Source organism: Diachasmimorpha longicaudata, chromosome 19 (genome assembly GCF_034640455.1).
Source record: "Diachasmimorpha longicaudata isolate KC_UGA_2023 chromosome 19, iyDiaLong2, whole genome shotgun sequence".
Classification (NCBI taxonomy): domain Eukaryota; kingdom Metazoa; phylum Arthropoda; class Insecta; order Hymenoptera; family Braconidae; genus Diachasmimorpha; species Diachasmimorpha longicaudata.
This window is the reverse complement of record NC_087243.1, coordinates 2,843,761-2,858,026: the sequence shown is the minus strand read 5'-3', so window position 1 is coordinate 2,858,026 and position 14,266 is coordinate 2,843,761. Positions and strand designations below refer to the sequence as shown.

General features: G+C 40.2%; 4 protein-coding genes across 5 annotated transcripts; 2 read left to right on the top strand and 2 right to left on the bottom strand.

Moving 5' to 3' along the window:
- Positions 1-1,034: 1,034 nt before the first annotated feature.
- LOC135171275 (G2/mitotic-specific cyclin-B3) lies at positions 1,035-4,120 on the bottom strand. 2 transcript variants are annotated; one of them, XM_064137719.1, is made up of 7 exons: positions 3,998-4,120; positions 3,040-3,283; positions 2,167-2,928; positions 1,946-2,101; positions 1,588-1,868; positions 1,436-1,498; positions 1,035-1,328 (listed from the first exon to the last, which is right to left on the bottom strand). In XM_064137719.1, exons 2-6 carry the CDS (start codon positions 3,262-3,264, stop codon positions 1,447-1,449), a joined length of 1,476 nt encoding a protein of 491 aa, XP_063993789.1. In that variant the 5' UTR covers positions 3,265-3,283; positions 3,998-4,120; the 3' UTR covers positions 1,035-1,328; positions 1,436-1,446. The 2 variants fall into 2 exon arrangements, with proteins under 2 accessions (XP_063993789.1, XP_063993788.1); XM_064137718.1 differs by having other exon boundaries at positions 1,035-1,498.
- A 4,005-nt stretch (positions 4,121-8,125) lies between these two features.
- LOC135171225 (NADH dehydrogenase [ubiquinone] 1 beta subcomplex subunit 3) lies at positions 8,126-8,443 on the top strand. The gene has a single exon (XM_064137613.1). The coding sequence runs from the start codon at positions 8,126-8,128 to the stop codon at positions 8,441-8,443; it is 318 nt and encodes a 105-aa protein (XP_063993683.1).
- LOC135171248 (meckelin) lies at positions 8,398-12,547 on the bottom strand. The gene is made up of 6 exons (XM_064137653.1): positions 12,416-12,547; positions 12,197-12,321; positions 11,327-11,901; positions 10,673-11,248; positions 9,642-10,382; positions 8,398-9,529 (listed from the first exon to the last, which is right to left on the bottom strand). Exons 1-6 carry the CDS (start codon positions 12,544-12,546, stop codon positions 8,642-8,644), a joined length of 3,036 nt encoding a protein of 1,011 aa, XP_063993723.1. The 5' UTR covers position 12,547; the 3' UTR covers positions 8,398-8,641.
- A 147-nt stretch (positions 12,548-12,694) lies between these two features.
- Positions 12,695-14,236, top strand: LOC135171257 (ATPase ASNA1 homolog). The gene is made up of 5 exons (XM_064137674.1): positions 12,695-12,831; positions 12,906-13,114; positions 13,213-13,315; positions 13,438-13,897; positions 14,001-14,236. The coding sequence occupies exons 1-5, from the start codon at positions 12,698-12,700 to the stop codon at positions 14,118-14,120; spliced, it is 1,026 nt and encodes a 341-aa protein (XP_063993744.1). The 5' UTR covers positions 12,695-12,697; the 3' UTR covers positions 14,121-14,236.
- Positions 14,237-14,266: the final 30 nt, after the last annotated feature.

Sequence of the window (14,266 nt, the reverse complement as noted above, 5' to 3'; positions counted from 1 at the left end):
CTTTCCCAGAAAATACTATGGAAAAGAGATGAAAAAAATATATATATACTAGTGTTAGTTAACTGTAATAATTATAGAAAATGGCAGATATGAAATAACAAGTGAATCATCAAATGTTTGGTGCCAATTCCCACAAAATGTTGACTATTTATTTCCCCATTAAAAATTGTACGTTGAAAAAAAAAATGATTGATAAATTCCGAAAAAATAAAATAACAATGTTGACCGTCATTTCTACGATTTCTGGAATATTCATGGGAATTTATAATGGACAATTTCATTATCGTATAAGTCAGTATAATGTATGCTTATTGTCATTAGAATCAATGTTTTCCATCGGTCATTCGACTCTCAGGGTTGACCAATCTGCTAATTATTTGGGATGAAAAACGCTATCGAATCGATGGGAATTTATGGTGCTATGGTTATTATTATTATTATTATGATTATTATTTAATAAAACACTACCATTACTAATATATGTAATAGAAATTGGAAGAAAGAAAAATGTTATACTACATTATGAGGATAATATAGTAAAATATATTAAACTACGTGGATTTTGGGTATTTACTTTCCATTGTCTACCCTCATTACATATTTTCATGGTCAGTAAAGAATAATTCTATTCGTCACTTCATGTAGAAAATTTATTTATTCACTTTACCTAGTGGATAATGTATTAAAATTTCAGGAGTATATGTCATGTTTTTAAAACTAATGCCCCATCTCAAACTATTGACAAGCCGGTCTCCAAATTTCGATAGTTCATCACTCTTTGTACTTTATGAAGACATTTTCACATTATAAATGTACATAATGTGGTAAATACTCATGAATATTGACTAATTTGTGTTCCAAAAATTGATTATGGTTTTTATAAAATTTTAAAAGTCCCATTGGCCGCTCGTAGCACAATTATTTATCATCAGTCTGTACGAAGAGACATTTTCTCGTATTAAATTACAGTTAATGAGGTAAGGACAGGTGAGTGACTGTTATCAGTAAAAAAAATACCAAAAAGAATAAAAATCTAGAAAATACATTGTTTCGTTTATATATGTAGGTCTATGAATTAAAAAATTTCTCAACAAAAAAGAGGGATGAAAAAAAATCGTAATAAAATAACTTAAAAATACTGAGCATATTAATTATCCCACGAAAAATTATTTATAAATAATGTCAGAAGTAAACCGAGCCTGATCATGCAGCATCTCCGTATTTTCCTTGTCACTCTGGTAGTTCATATTCGGGCACACTTTTTCTTCACAGGTGTTTATGATTGTAATTATTTATGATTCACCACGTTATAATATAATTTTTTAGCGCTAAAACAAGTCCCCATATATCAGACTTATTCCCCCCCATCATTTCTGCTCACACTCGGTGGTGTCTTCAGAATTCCAGATAGTAAAATTGTTCTAGCAGTACTTACATTCAAGTTGACTATATATCTAACACATCCTTAAGGGGTACTTTGGCAACCTCGAAGAAAATCCTGTGGAGAGTAAGGGATGACATTGATTTTTCAAATGAAAATTTTTCTCTTTTTATTATAAAAAAAAAGGAATAAATTATTGAACTCACTTGTGACTGTACTTATTGCGAACAGTTGCCAGGGCGTCTTTCGGTTTCTTGTGGAGTCCCTCGTTGAGGACTTTGACGATTTCCCTGAGGTCATCAAGTTTATACCCAGTGTAATATTCTAGTGTTGGTGTCCAGCCACCGAGATCCTTCATCTGCAGTGCTAGAAACAGGGACGCTGCGGCTATTTTACTGTCGCTGAACATTATAGTTGAGTAATCCATCAACGAGTACTCGAGAATATAACGAGCCAGTGTCAGGGTTGGCATTGACACTTTAGCGCACTGAAAAGTTGTCAATAATCTCATCAATGAATTGAAAAGTACTTTATCATATCATCCTTCATAAATTAAGTAATTACCCTCGCATATCGTCTCAGGAATCTATAGGACAGGGGAATCCCCAGGTCAAAGTCAACAATTTTTAATACATTCATTTCCATCCTAATTAGTTCTCGTTGGCTGTAAGCACCATCACAGATATACAAAAAATCTTCGATCATCGGCGGTATCCTTTCCTGAGAAGAAATTTCATGATTATTATTACGTAATTGTATAATGACATTGAGGTTTTTTAACTCACGTCAAATTTACTAGCAATGAATAGACTCGCAGCGCCCAGCAGTTGTAACGTCTCCTTTCCCACAGTGACTTTAGTCAAATACAAGTCCACAAGCTTCACAGCCAAGTAAAGAGTCTCGTGATTGAGTTCAAATGACTCCTGGACCTCGACCATCCAGTCCACCAATAAAGACCTCATCCATCGAGACAAGCACACTTGTTTCTCCATATAATTACCAATAGGGAATAGTTCTTCCCTGCCCTTGAGGTACTCAAATATTTCCATGGCATACGGGGACACTTGGTAAGGGTCAGACCAGTTTTCAACATCAAAGTCCCATGCGACTCCTGTTGGGAGAACCTTCGCGGGAGGTGCGTCCAACCGCTCAGCTATTGACTCCTTCGCCACTACTGGAGGCTCCTCTTTCTCCTTCGTCTCCTGGAGTTTAGCATTTTTATCACACTTCTTGGAGATGTCTTCAGCCACTTCCTCGAGGGCGCTGACATACAACGAACTCTCTTCCGACTTCTCCAAGTCGAGGCTCTTCCTGACCTGTACTTTACTCGTCACGTCGACGTGTTCCTCAGTTTTTTTCGCAACTTTAGCTCGTGTCACTACTTTTGGTTTAGCTGGTATCACATTGTCAGTTTTAACTACTACTCGCTCAGTGTTTCTGAGATTATGAGCTGGAGCTGCTGATGATTTCACTGGTTGTAATATCTGGGACTTTTTGACGACTCTCTTGGCCTCTGGCAATTGTACACCCAATGATTTACCAATAGCCTGTGGATAATTATCACAATTATCTTTATGGTGTGTCATTAATTATGAAAAATGGAGAAATAGAACTGTAATATGCATTTAGGTTTAGCAATAAAATATTCAGGTACTCACGTTTGTAATATTCCCAAGGGCTGACCGTTTCGTTGTCTTTTCTTTGAGGGGTGAGGCCTCCGCTTTCCTTTTAATCCTGGGGTCCTTAATGATAGTCGGCCCTTTAGTATTAACCGGATTATTGGCCATTACTGCTTTCTGATTTCTCGTTGTAATCCCTTTCCTCATGACGACCGCTGTATTTGGATGTTTATTCTGACTATTGACTATTTTTGTCGGGGCCATGATTTTTGTTCTTCGAGCCCTTAATATTAATTAATATTATAATAATAATATAATAATATAAATAATATTAATATCAATAAATAAAATCGTCAATGGTCGAGACTAACGGAGTGGTACGATATTTTTAATCGTTAAAATCATGAATGGAATGAAGGGGATATGAATTAATTATTAGTTGATTAATTATTTATTTCTGGGACCTCTAATGGACTATTAATTGGCAAATTAATTCAAGGGTTTTACTCATTATTAAGGGAACGGAAAAATATAAATTCTTGGATGAATTAAATGGATAAAATTATGAATAAATGGAGGTATATTAATGAATAAAATGTCGGACGCCTTAAGAAATCTTTTCTTTGAAATCACGACCTTTGTAGGTCCTTCTAAGGACGAGGCAACGTGTAATGCCGGAGCAGGGCATGGGCGACCGCCGAAAAACGCGGGAATGGATCTACTAATAAATGAATAAATAATACGGTACAGCCAGGTCCTAATAAACTATTAGATAACCTCACAATTGCAGTTGTTCGTTAATTGGAGTTGAAATAGTCACAGGATCACAGGAAAAAGTAAAATAAATATCGAGCACGAGATGCTCGGCGAGGAAGGCCGTTGGCGTTAGAATGGGGATCAAAAACAATCGATGTAACGGTTGCACTTTTAACAAAATAACCAGTGATTTATAAATAAAACGACACGATTTTAGGGGAGGGAATGGGTTAATAAATACCTGGGTAACTATTCAGCTGTCTGTGGCCCTCCAAATGATGGGGAACTGTAATTTTACAATTTATCTGTCAACTAATTGTTCCAGTTGCTTCGCTTTCCATTGCCAAGAGACAACTGAAGTTGACGCTTGTTCAAAAATATCAAAATTACGGTTACACAATGCTCCGATTGGCTGGGAGATTCTGGGGTTATACGAAAAGACTCTAGAATAATAGTGATAAAGTACCTCGGGACGCCGCAGGGCGCTGCGTGCGGTGTTAGTTCCACTCGGTGAAATATAGAGGCCGCCACGGTCGAGCATAGAAAAAATGATGTAGATGGGCAAACTCAGGTTTTTATTTTTTGGTACCTTTTATGGAGCCTGGAGGGTGATCTACGCGTCCGGGAGGGGAATTTCCTGGCGCTGGAGGTTCCCCTGGGTGCCCTGAAGGTCTAGAAGCAAAAAAAAAAAAATTAAAAATCATTTTTTCAGAAAAAAAAAAAATTCAAAACGCGAGAATCGAACCCGAGTCATTTATTTGACAGGCCGGGACTCTACCACCTGCGCCATTCGGCGTAAGCTAGTCTCTTTGCAATTTTATTGTATATAAAGGAAGGAGGGGCATTTTTTTTGGTAATTTGCATCTTTTATTGGGAAAATCAGCATTCTGCGGGTGTCTACACCCCCCAGAGATGCCAAGGAGTAAGAAGGAATATTTTTATATTTTTCCTACGGAAATTACAGGCCTTACGCCGGTTTTTCTCTTTTTCGTACCTATTTTGGTGCGTGGGGGGCGATCTATGGCACCGGGAGGGGAATTTCCGGGCTCTGGAGATTCCATTGGGTGCCCCCAAGGCCATCCAAGCAAAAAAAACCGGAAAAGAAAACCTTTTTCTTTTTGGCCAAAAAAAATTGAAGGCTAACCCCTTTCCATTTTTGCCAAAAAAATCGATTGGCTAAAAAAATTATTTTCGGGTCCGGGGAGGCTAGTATAATGCACTTCCGGTGGCCAAACTTGGCGGCAACGCCCGGAACCCCCCGAAAAAAATTCAAAACCATTTTTTTTGGGAGAAAAAAATTTAAAAACGTGAAATTTGCATGCAAATCATCATCCCCTGGGTCTCTACGCACCCCTAGGGATGGTACGGAGTGAGAAAAAAAAGTTGTATTTTTTTCCTACAAAAATTACAAGTTTTACCCCGATCTTTTTATTTTTCCTACCTTTTATAGCGCCTGGAGGGTGATCTACGCGTCTGGGAGGGGGATTTCCTGGTGCTGGAGGTTCCCCTGGGTGCCCTGAAGGCCTAGAAGCAAAAAAAAAAATTAAAAATCATTTTTTCGGAAAAAAAAAATTTCAAAACGCGAGAATCGAACCCGAGTCATTTATTTGACAGGCCGGGACTCTACCACCTGCGCCAGTCGGCGCAAGGTAGTCTCCTTGCAATTTTATTGTATATAAAGGAAGGAGGGGCATTTTTTTTGGTAATTTGCATCTTTTATTGGGAAAATCAGCATTCTGCGGGTGTCTACGCCCCCCAGAGATGCCAAGGAGTAAGAAGGAATATTTTTATATTTTTCCTACAGAAATTACAGGCCTTACGCCGGTTTTTCTCTTTTTCGTACCTATTTTGGTGCGTGGGGGGCGATCTATGCGACCGGGGGGGGGGAATTTCCGGGCTCTGGAGATTCCATTGGGTGCCCCCAAGGCCATCCAAGCAAAAAAAACCGGAAAAGAAAACCTTTTTCTTTTTGGCCAAAAAAAATTGAAGGCTAACCCCTTTCCATTTTTGCCAAAAAAATCGATTGGCTAAAAAAATTATTTTCGGGTCCGGGGAGGCTAGTATAATGCACTTCCGGTGGCCAAACTTGGCGGCAACGCCCGGAAGTCCCCGAAAAAAATTCAAAACCATTTTTTTTGGGGAAAAAAAATTGAAAAACGCGAAATTCGCATGAAAATCATCATCCCCTGGGTGCCTACGCACCCCTAGGGATGGTACGGAGTGAAAAAAAATACTTTTATTTTTTTCCTACAAAAATTACAAGTTTTACCCCGATCTTTTTATTTTTTTCTACCTTTTATAGCGCCTGGGGGGTGATCTACGCGTCCGGGGGCGGAATTTCCTGGCGTTGGAGGTTCCCCTGGGTGCCCCCGAGGCCCAGAAGCAAAAAAAAAAATTTTAAACCATTTAAAAAAAAAAAAAAAAATCTATACAGGCGAGAATCGAACCCCAGTCATTTATTTGACAGGCCGGCGCTCGACCGCCTGCGCCACTCGGCGCAAGCTAATCTTGCTGCAATTTTATTATATATAAAGGAAGAAGGAGCATTTTTTTTGGTGATTTGCATGTTTTATTGCGAAAATCGTCATTCCCCGGGTGTCTACGCCCTCCAGGGATGCCAAGGAGTGACAAAGAATATTTTCTTTTTTTTCCTACTTAAATTAGAGGCCTTACGCCGGTTTTTCGCTTTTTTGTACCTATTTTGGCGTGTGGGGGGCGATCTATGCGACCGGGGGGGGAATTTCCGGGCTCTGGAGATTCCATTGGGTGCCCCCAAGGCCACCCAAGCAAAAAAAACCCGAAAAGAAAACCTTTTTCTTTTTGGCCAAAAAAAATTGAAGGCTAACCCCTTTCCATTTTTGCCAAAAAAATCGATTGGCTAAAAAAATTATTTTCGGGTCCGGGGAGGCTAGTATAATGCACTTCCGGTGGCCAAACTTGGCGGCAACGCCCGGAACCTCCCGAAAAAAATTAAAAACCATTTTTTTTGGGGAAAAAAAATTGAAAAACGCGAAATTTGCTTGAAAATCATCATCCCCTGGGTGCCTACGCACCCCTAGGGATGGTACGGAGTGAGAAAAAATACTTTTATTTTTTTCCTACAAAAATTACCAGTTTTACCCCGGTTTTTTTATTTTTTTGTACGTTTTATAGCGCCTGGGGGTGATCTACGCGTCCGGGAGGGGAATTTCCTGGCGTTGGAGGTTCCCCTGGGTGCCCCCAAGGCCCAGAAGCAAAAAAAAAAATTTTAAACCATTTTTTCAGAAAAAAAAAAATCTATACAGGCGAGAATCGAACCCCAGTCATTTATTTGAAAGGCCGGCGCTCTACCGTCTGCGCCACCCAGCGCAAGTTAATACTAGTGCAATTTTATTATATATAAAGGAAGAAGAAGCATTTTTTTGGTGATTTGGATGTTTTATTGGGAAAATCAGCATCCCCCGGGTGTCTACGCCCCCCCAGAAAAACCAAGGAGTGAGAAAAAATATTTTTATTTTTTTTTCTACAGAAATTACAAGCCTTACCCCCCTCTTTTTTTGTTATCCAAAAATGGATTGGTTGCATCGTTTGTAGTCACTCTCTCCTCGTTTGTAGTGCCTTTACAAACTCTCAAAACTACTTCCTTTATTTTTAAATACATACTTAAAATCTAAATATCACTAGCGACACCTGTGTGTCGGGGGCGGAACTCGCTCGGCTGATGGTAACTTCAAGTGGCGCCATCTGTGTCCCAGAGTGAGAACACAGCGTCCGCAGCGCCACACGTGGTGATCCGAGGTACTAATCCCCTGTTTTGTCACTAGACTTCCAAGTTCAGTTACTCAGGAAGACAGGAGAGGTTATTAATTACGTAATAATTGTTGTTCGTGTCCTGGAACATTGTCAACTTGCAATAACTGAACAAAGTGAGTGGAATAACTCTTTGGTGACGAATATTTTTCATTTAGAAAGTGATTGAAAGTAATTTTGCAGTCTTGAGAGGTTATGGTCATACCAAACTCATCAGTCCCCACCAGAATTATTGACATATCAAAACTAATTAACCTCTAACTCTTAATTATGATCCCCAACTGACTCATTAATTTATTTATTTGTTGCCCTCAACAAATAATTACTTAAAACAGCAGAAAATACTCCCAGGAATAATTTATTCAATTCCCTTCAATACTTAATTCTTAATTAACCTCTCAGAGCCTTCTAATCATTAAAATGACAATGACAACACTGTCCTGACCTATAACTCTCCTTCAAGAACATATTTTCAAAGTTCTCAGCATTTTTCAAAGTCAATTTGGAAGGAAAAGGGCAGAATCAGGTGGTCCTAACCTCTTTATACTCTTCCATTTCACCAGAATAAACAATCCTCACGATGGGTGGTCATGGACATCATCACGAACCCCCCTACAAGGTTCCCAGTGCCGATATCTATAAAATCGAGGATGCACCAGTGCTCATGAAGCTCCAAGAAAACCTAGCCAAGGTTGGACTGAAGGATCCCTGGGCCAGGAATTATGTCTGGTGTTATCAGAAAAAATTTGGCACTCCATGGAGCCGATTGGGTTGGGTGCTATTCACAGGAGTGCCAACAGGTGTAATTGCATTTGGAATAACAATTGCTGTCGAAAATTACCTGGGGATTGACTACCATCCCTGGCATCATCACGACGATCATGGAAAGGACCACTAGGAACGTTTCGTTTAAACAATTGATGTGAAGTAGTTGATAGGTCGTAAGCTCGAAAAATAAAGTATCGAATAATTAATTAAACTAAATTATCATCGCCAACTTCGTAGTTACAAATTACTCCATTAATTACCTCATCATGTGTTCACTGGTTCTGGGTCTTATGACTAATTAATTGGGTACAAAATTTTTTTATTGCTCCTACGACAATAGAAATCGTTCATCAATCAATGTTTTTCCTGCCAAATTCTTCTTCATATCGAATTTAACTGCCAATTCGATGATTGAGGATAAAAAAATAGTTCCAACAGCGGAAAACACGTAATTACCACCGAATGCGAGAATTAATACAAAAACTGACGCTTCGAAAGTCGCCAAGGCCCATTCGTTTCCATAAAAAAAAGCCTGATCGAACGAATACTTCGTATCGATATAAAAAATCGATTTGTCCCTACTGCTGTCCATGAACTCCATGTCAAGGAGTTTCTCCACCAAGTGCCTCTCCTTGATCGTATACTCAACATTTTTGAAACAATGATCCAAAAATCCAGCGAGAAATTTTTTAATCGTCAAATGGATCTTCCACCTCTCGTCCCAATTGGGAAGGCCCACCGCGTGTTTTCGGGAAAATTTTCTCTCATTCGGATCCCTCATGGCCACGGAATCATAAAACGACTTGAATGTCTTGGACACACACAGGACAAACGTCTGATCAGTGGTACCAGGAATGAGGCCCCTGTGGGCGCAGAGATTGTCCTCCTCTCGCTTCAGATCCTGAATGATCGTGAGGAGATCTGTATCAGCAAATCCATGAACCGATCTTCCGTGAATATAATAACCGTAGTACTCGTGAACGAGGATGAAGATGCTGACGTTGGCGACTGAGCACAAGTCCACAAAACCGTGGAGACGATTTTTGTAGTATTTTGTGTATAACATTGACGTCAACAGTTGGACGGAGTACAGAAGAAGGTACGTTAAGGATCCAACTGCAATCTTCAGGGTGAAGCTCTCTTTGATGAAATCCATTTGCTCTCGAGGAGGTTTTAACGAGGGAATCGCAAGGGCCCAATTTTTCAGTCCCAAAACCTGTAATTAAACATAAAACCTCATCTTTTTTATCCCAGAGGATGCATTAACGTTATAATGGATCTATAGATCCCTTAATCAGTGTCTGATTGATCAGTGAAGATAAACTAACCTCGAGAAAAAATAAAGTTGCAAAAACGTGAAGCAACAAATTAATTTTCCGTTTAGTCTTCATCTTTATCCACTCGTTAGCAACGACGTAAGTCCTCCACATGCTGACAGTTGTGTTCTGCTTGATGTCATGTTCATCAACAGAGAAATTGGCGTCAATATAATTCGGAGAAAATTGATCCAGAGCCTCCAGGTCTCGACTCGCTGATTGTCGACTGGGTGTGCTACCTTGACTCGACTTCGATGGGGTTTTGTTCCTTCGAGAGGCAGCAGCTTCTCCAGGTGCTCGTTGTGAGTGTCCAGAGTCTTTCCGAAATCTCTGATTGTAGGATTTCTTCAAGGATGTGTGAGGGGAGTCGTAGCTCGTGGGGGGATTTATGCACCTGGGGGTCTCCCAGTCGATGAAGAAGAGGTTGACACTTCGTAACTGGAACACCAGTGCGATTATTTCGATCGTTTTCGATGTGAATGCGACAATTGCACAGATCTTTATCAACTTCTCGGTGTTCTCGGTGGGGAGGAGGATGTGGAGGACTGTCTGGCCCTTGTAGAAGATGAAGGCGGAGAGGCAGACGGAGGTGGAGATTATGAGTAGCTCCGTTCCGAAGGCTCCACAGTAGTAGATTAAGAAACAACCAAGGGATTTGAGGATTGGAACGCTGTTGTTGTTTCTCCGGAAGTGGCTGAACGTGCAGAATATCGCGTAAATCAGGGAGAGCCCTGAAGCCACCCCCATTCCAACCTGTGGACATTTATAATTATTATTAATCAGTAGCAAGACATTTTTCATTAATTTTTATTAATAAAAATTAAAAGAAAAGTAATTCAACAGCGAGCTGGGGAATCGACATAACTTGACTTGAGTTTTTGCCAATATCTCCGGATCTAAGGGCGATAGCGAAATTTTTGTCAGAACATTTATTGTAGAGCGGAATTCACTCTACAAAAAACGTTATGATCAAAATTTTCGTATCTTGCTTTGATTCCGAGATATTCATCAAAAACTGGCGGTGAAATATTCGAGTTGTTTACCTTAATCCACAAGTTGGTCGTCTTCTCACTCAACTTGAAGATGATTCTGTACTCGATGGGAATCTCCACATTTTTCTCTACATCATCCTGAGTCAGTTCCCCATATTCCAGAACGATCAAAGGAGGAAAAATCTTTCCCCGTTCCTTCCTCTCTTGCGCACGAACTTGAATAGTCAATGACTTGACATAACGAAGTATCTCGATCTCTGGAACTGTTGAAAAATTGTCCGATGCCATGGGGACTCCTGCACCAGTGACTTTGTCCACCATAAAAAATTTGCTCATCAGAACCCACCGGGAGGTGTCCTTCATGTCCACTGTCTCGTTCTTCACTAACACTGGCAGTGGATACAGATATTTATTTTTATTATCGTTGGCAATGAAGGAGAGATAAGGCACGTAGAATGTGGTCCTGAGGTCAATCAGTTCCTTGGCGGAGGTCCAGCAGATTTTATCACCATTTATCCCAAACCTCACGTTCTTGAAGAACGAGCACGGAGATATCCAGTCGGAATAGGATCTGAAGGCGCCTCTCAACGAGTATTTGGCGAAAATAAAATTGAGTCTGTTGTTTTGCTGCGAAAGAAAATAATCACAAATTATATCAAATCTTCCAATTCATCGATCAATTGGATAAATTAATTAATAACTTACAGAATCTTTATTCGACAGTTTGAATTTGTTGGGAATTCCCCTGCGTTCCAAAATGCTTTTGGGGTTTCCAACAGCCCAGAACAGCCTTCTCGGTGGAGTCTCCCCCAAAAATCTTTGGCAGGGAAAACTCTCTGCTCTCAACGTCAGGACACAAATATTCGAGAGATGCTCACAGGCTCCAGGATCCCCCTCCCCACACCAGGCGACGACGAATTGCAATTCCCTCCTCAAGTAGTAACTGTCAATACTACGATTACTGAAATTAATCAGGTAATTGCTCTTGACGTCCTGCCAGTTGCTGGAGATATTTCTGTGAAGACAATAGGTTCGAATTCCAGTGGCTGATGGAAGACAACTGTCATTACTGCCACGAGGATTGGACTTATCACCAGGTAACTGACACTGCAATGGAGTTGTTGGTGATAACTCGGTGATAACGTAGTGAGAATCCTCGATTTCAGCTTCATGATTGTTGTCAACAATTGTCCTGCAGCTTTTATCAGCCGAAGGACAGAGTAAGGAACAGTCTGACCACTTTCCAAGGGTTTCGTTCCTCAATTCACTTGAGCAAGTACCTGAACATTGACCGAAGATTACTCTATTTCGTAAATTAAATGAACTTGATTTACTTAACGTTAATTCTCGATTTATCTCTTGTTAATTGTTTGTTTATCTGTTAAACCGATTATTCTAGAAGACAGTGAGTCATTTTTGTTAAGAATAAAATCCCCAGCAGAAAATTTCTTTGCGAATTTCCTTTTAAACCTCTCACGAACGACATAACCTACAAATTCACAAGATCCGCCCCCTGTTCTATTCTCGTTACGTCTGACCACGGTCACTCGATTAATTGATCAAAAGAGTACATACCAGGTGATTTGCAAACTCCAATACTAGCATCGAAGCACTTCCTCAGGGAGCAATCCCTAGGATCAGTGAAGGGGATGACAAAAGGGTCGAGTGTCTGTTCATCGGTTCCAATGGCTCCCTCAATCCTCCAAAAATAAATAAATCCAACAATTAAAACCTGCTTCCCACCATTACCCCACATTATTATTAACAAACATTCATAACAAATCGTTTGTGTACCTGCGCGTGACGTCGTCATGGCAACGAATTTTTTCGAGAGAACTGCCGAGTGGCGCCATCTTGTGGCGATCTTTGACACCAAACATAACCTCAAAATTGTACTGTTTCCAGATTATTCTGCTGATCGTCATGTTGAGCCACGTAAGTCAGGGTTTGTGTTAACTCATTGGTGTCTCTTCGAGATCATTGTTATTGTTATCACCTCCCAGTGAAGTGGCTCCTGGATAAATTTAGTTTAGTTGTTCGAGTCTGTTGTTGTTTCATGAGATAACTGTTTTGCTGATGTCAAACATGAGTGGAAATGTCGAGGACGACCTCCAACAGTTGGAACCATCTGTGAGAAATGTCATTGAGCAGAAGTCCCTCAGGTGGATATTCGTCGGGGGGAAGGGGGGCGTGGGGAAGACCACCTGCAGGTAATCATCGTCCCTTTGTCGAGGTAATTGCTTCGTTTTTATGTGACAATTGATTGGGGAATTTGATTCTGCAGCTGCTCACTGGCTGTTCAACTGTCAAAGGTACGAGAGAATGTCCTCATCATCTCCACTGATCCAGCTCACAATATCTCAGATGCATTCGATCAAAAGTTCAGCAAAGTGCCAACTAAGGTCAAGGGTTTTGATAATCTTTTTGCTATGGAGATTGATCCCAATGTGGGGCTGACTGAGCTGCCAGAGGAGTATTTTGAAAATGAACATGGTGAGTCCGAGTCCTCATTGGAGAAAATTAATTGGCATTTCCTTGAAATATTGGGAAAGAACTGACTAATGAATAATTTTATCAACATTTTGGTACAGTAATTGAAGGAGAAGCGATGAGATTGAGTCGCAATGTTATGCAAGAGATCGTAGCTGGATTCCCTGGGATTGACGAGGCGATGAGCTACGCAGAAGTCATGAAGTGAGTGCCAATTACGTCAGGAATAAGATATGAGTTCGATTCGAACCGTAAAACATCTGTTAAGACCTCCAGGTCATGATTTTCACAAGTTGTTTACCAGTAAAAATTTAATTTAATTGCAGACTCGTCAAAGGGATGAATTTCTCAGTAGTCGTCTTCGACACAGCCCCCACAGGACACACCCTCAGGCTCCTGTCATTCCCCCAAGTCGTGGAGAAGAGCCTGGGGAAGCTGATGCGATTAAAAATGAAAATTAGCCCGTTCATAACTCAAATAAGCTCTCTCCTCGGTATGACGGACTTCAACGTTGATACGTTTTCAAATAAGATTGATGAGATGCTGGCGATCATCAGACAAGTCAATGAACAGTTCAGGGATCCAGAGCAGACGACATTCGTATGCGTTTGTATATCGGAATTTTTGTCGCTGTACGAGACAGAGAGACTCGTGCAGGAGTTGACAAAATGTGGAATTGATACGCACAATATTATTGTTAATCAATTGTTGTTCCTGAGGGAGGGCGATGTGCCATGCAGATTGTGCCTGGCGAGGCACAAAGTTCAAGAAAAGTATTTGGATCAGGTAAGGAAGACAATGGAGAGCCTCAGAATTAAATACTTGACTGCATAATTATGTAGTTTACCCAATTACGATGACTAATGAGTTATTGGTATTTTTTCTCCAGATTAGGGATTTATATGAGGATTTCCACGTCACAAAACTTCCACTTCTGGAGAAGGAGGTGCGGGGTGTGGAGTTTGTCAAAGAATTTTCGGAGAACCTTGTGAAGCCATACAAGCCTTAACCAAAAATGATGATCTAATGATTGTCTATCGATTTTTGTATAAAATACAATTTTTTTATCAAACACTCCTATTCAACATTCGCTGGACAATATTTAATAAAATTAATTATGCAGAACTTTTTACTCTATTGTATCTTATTCATTTC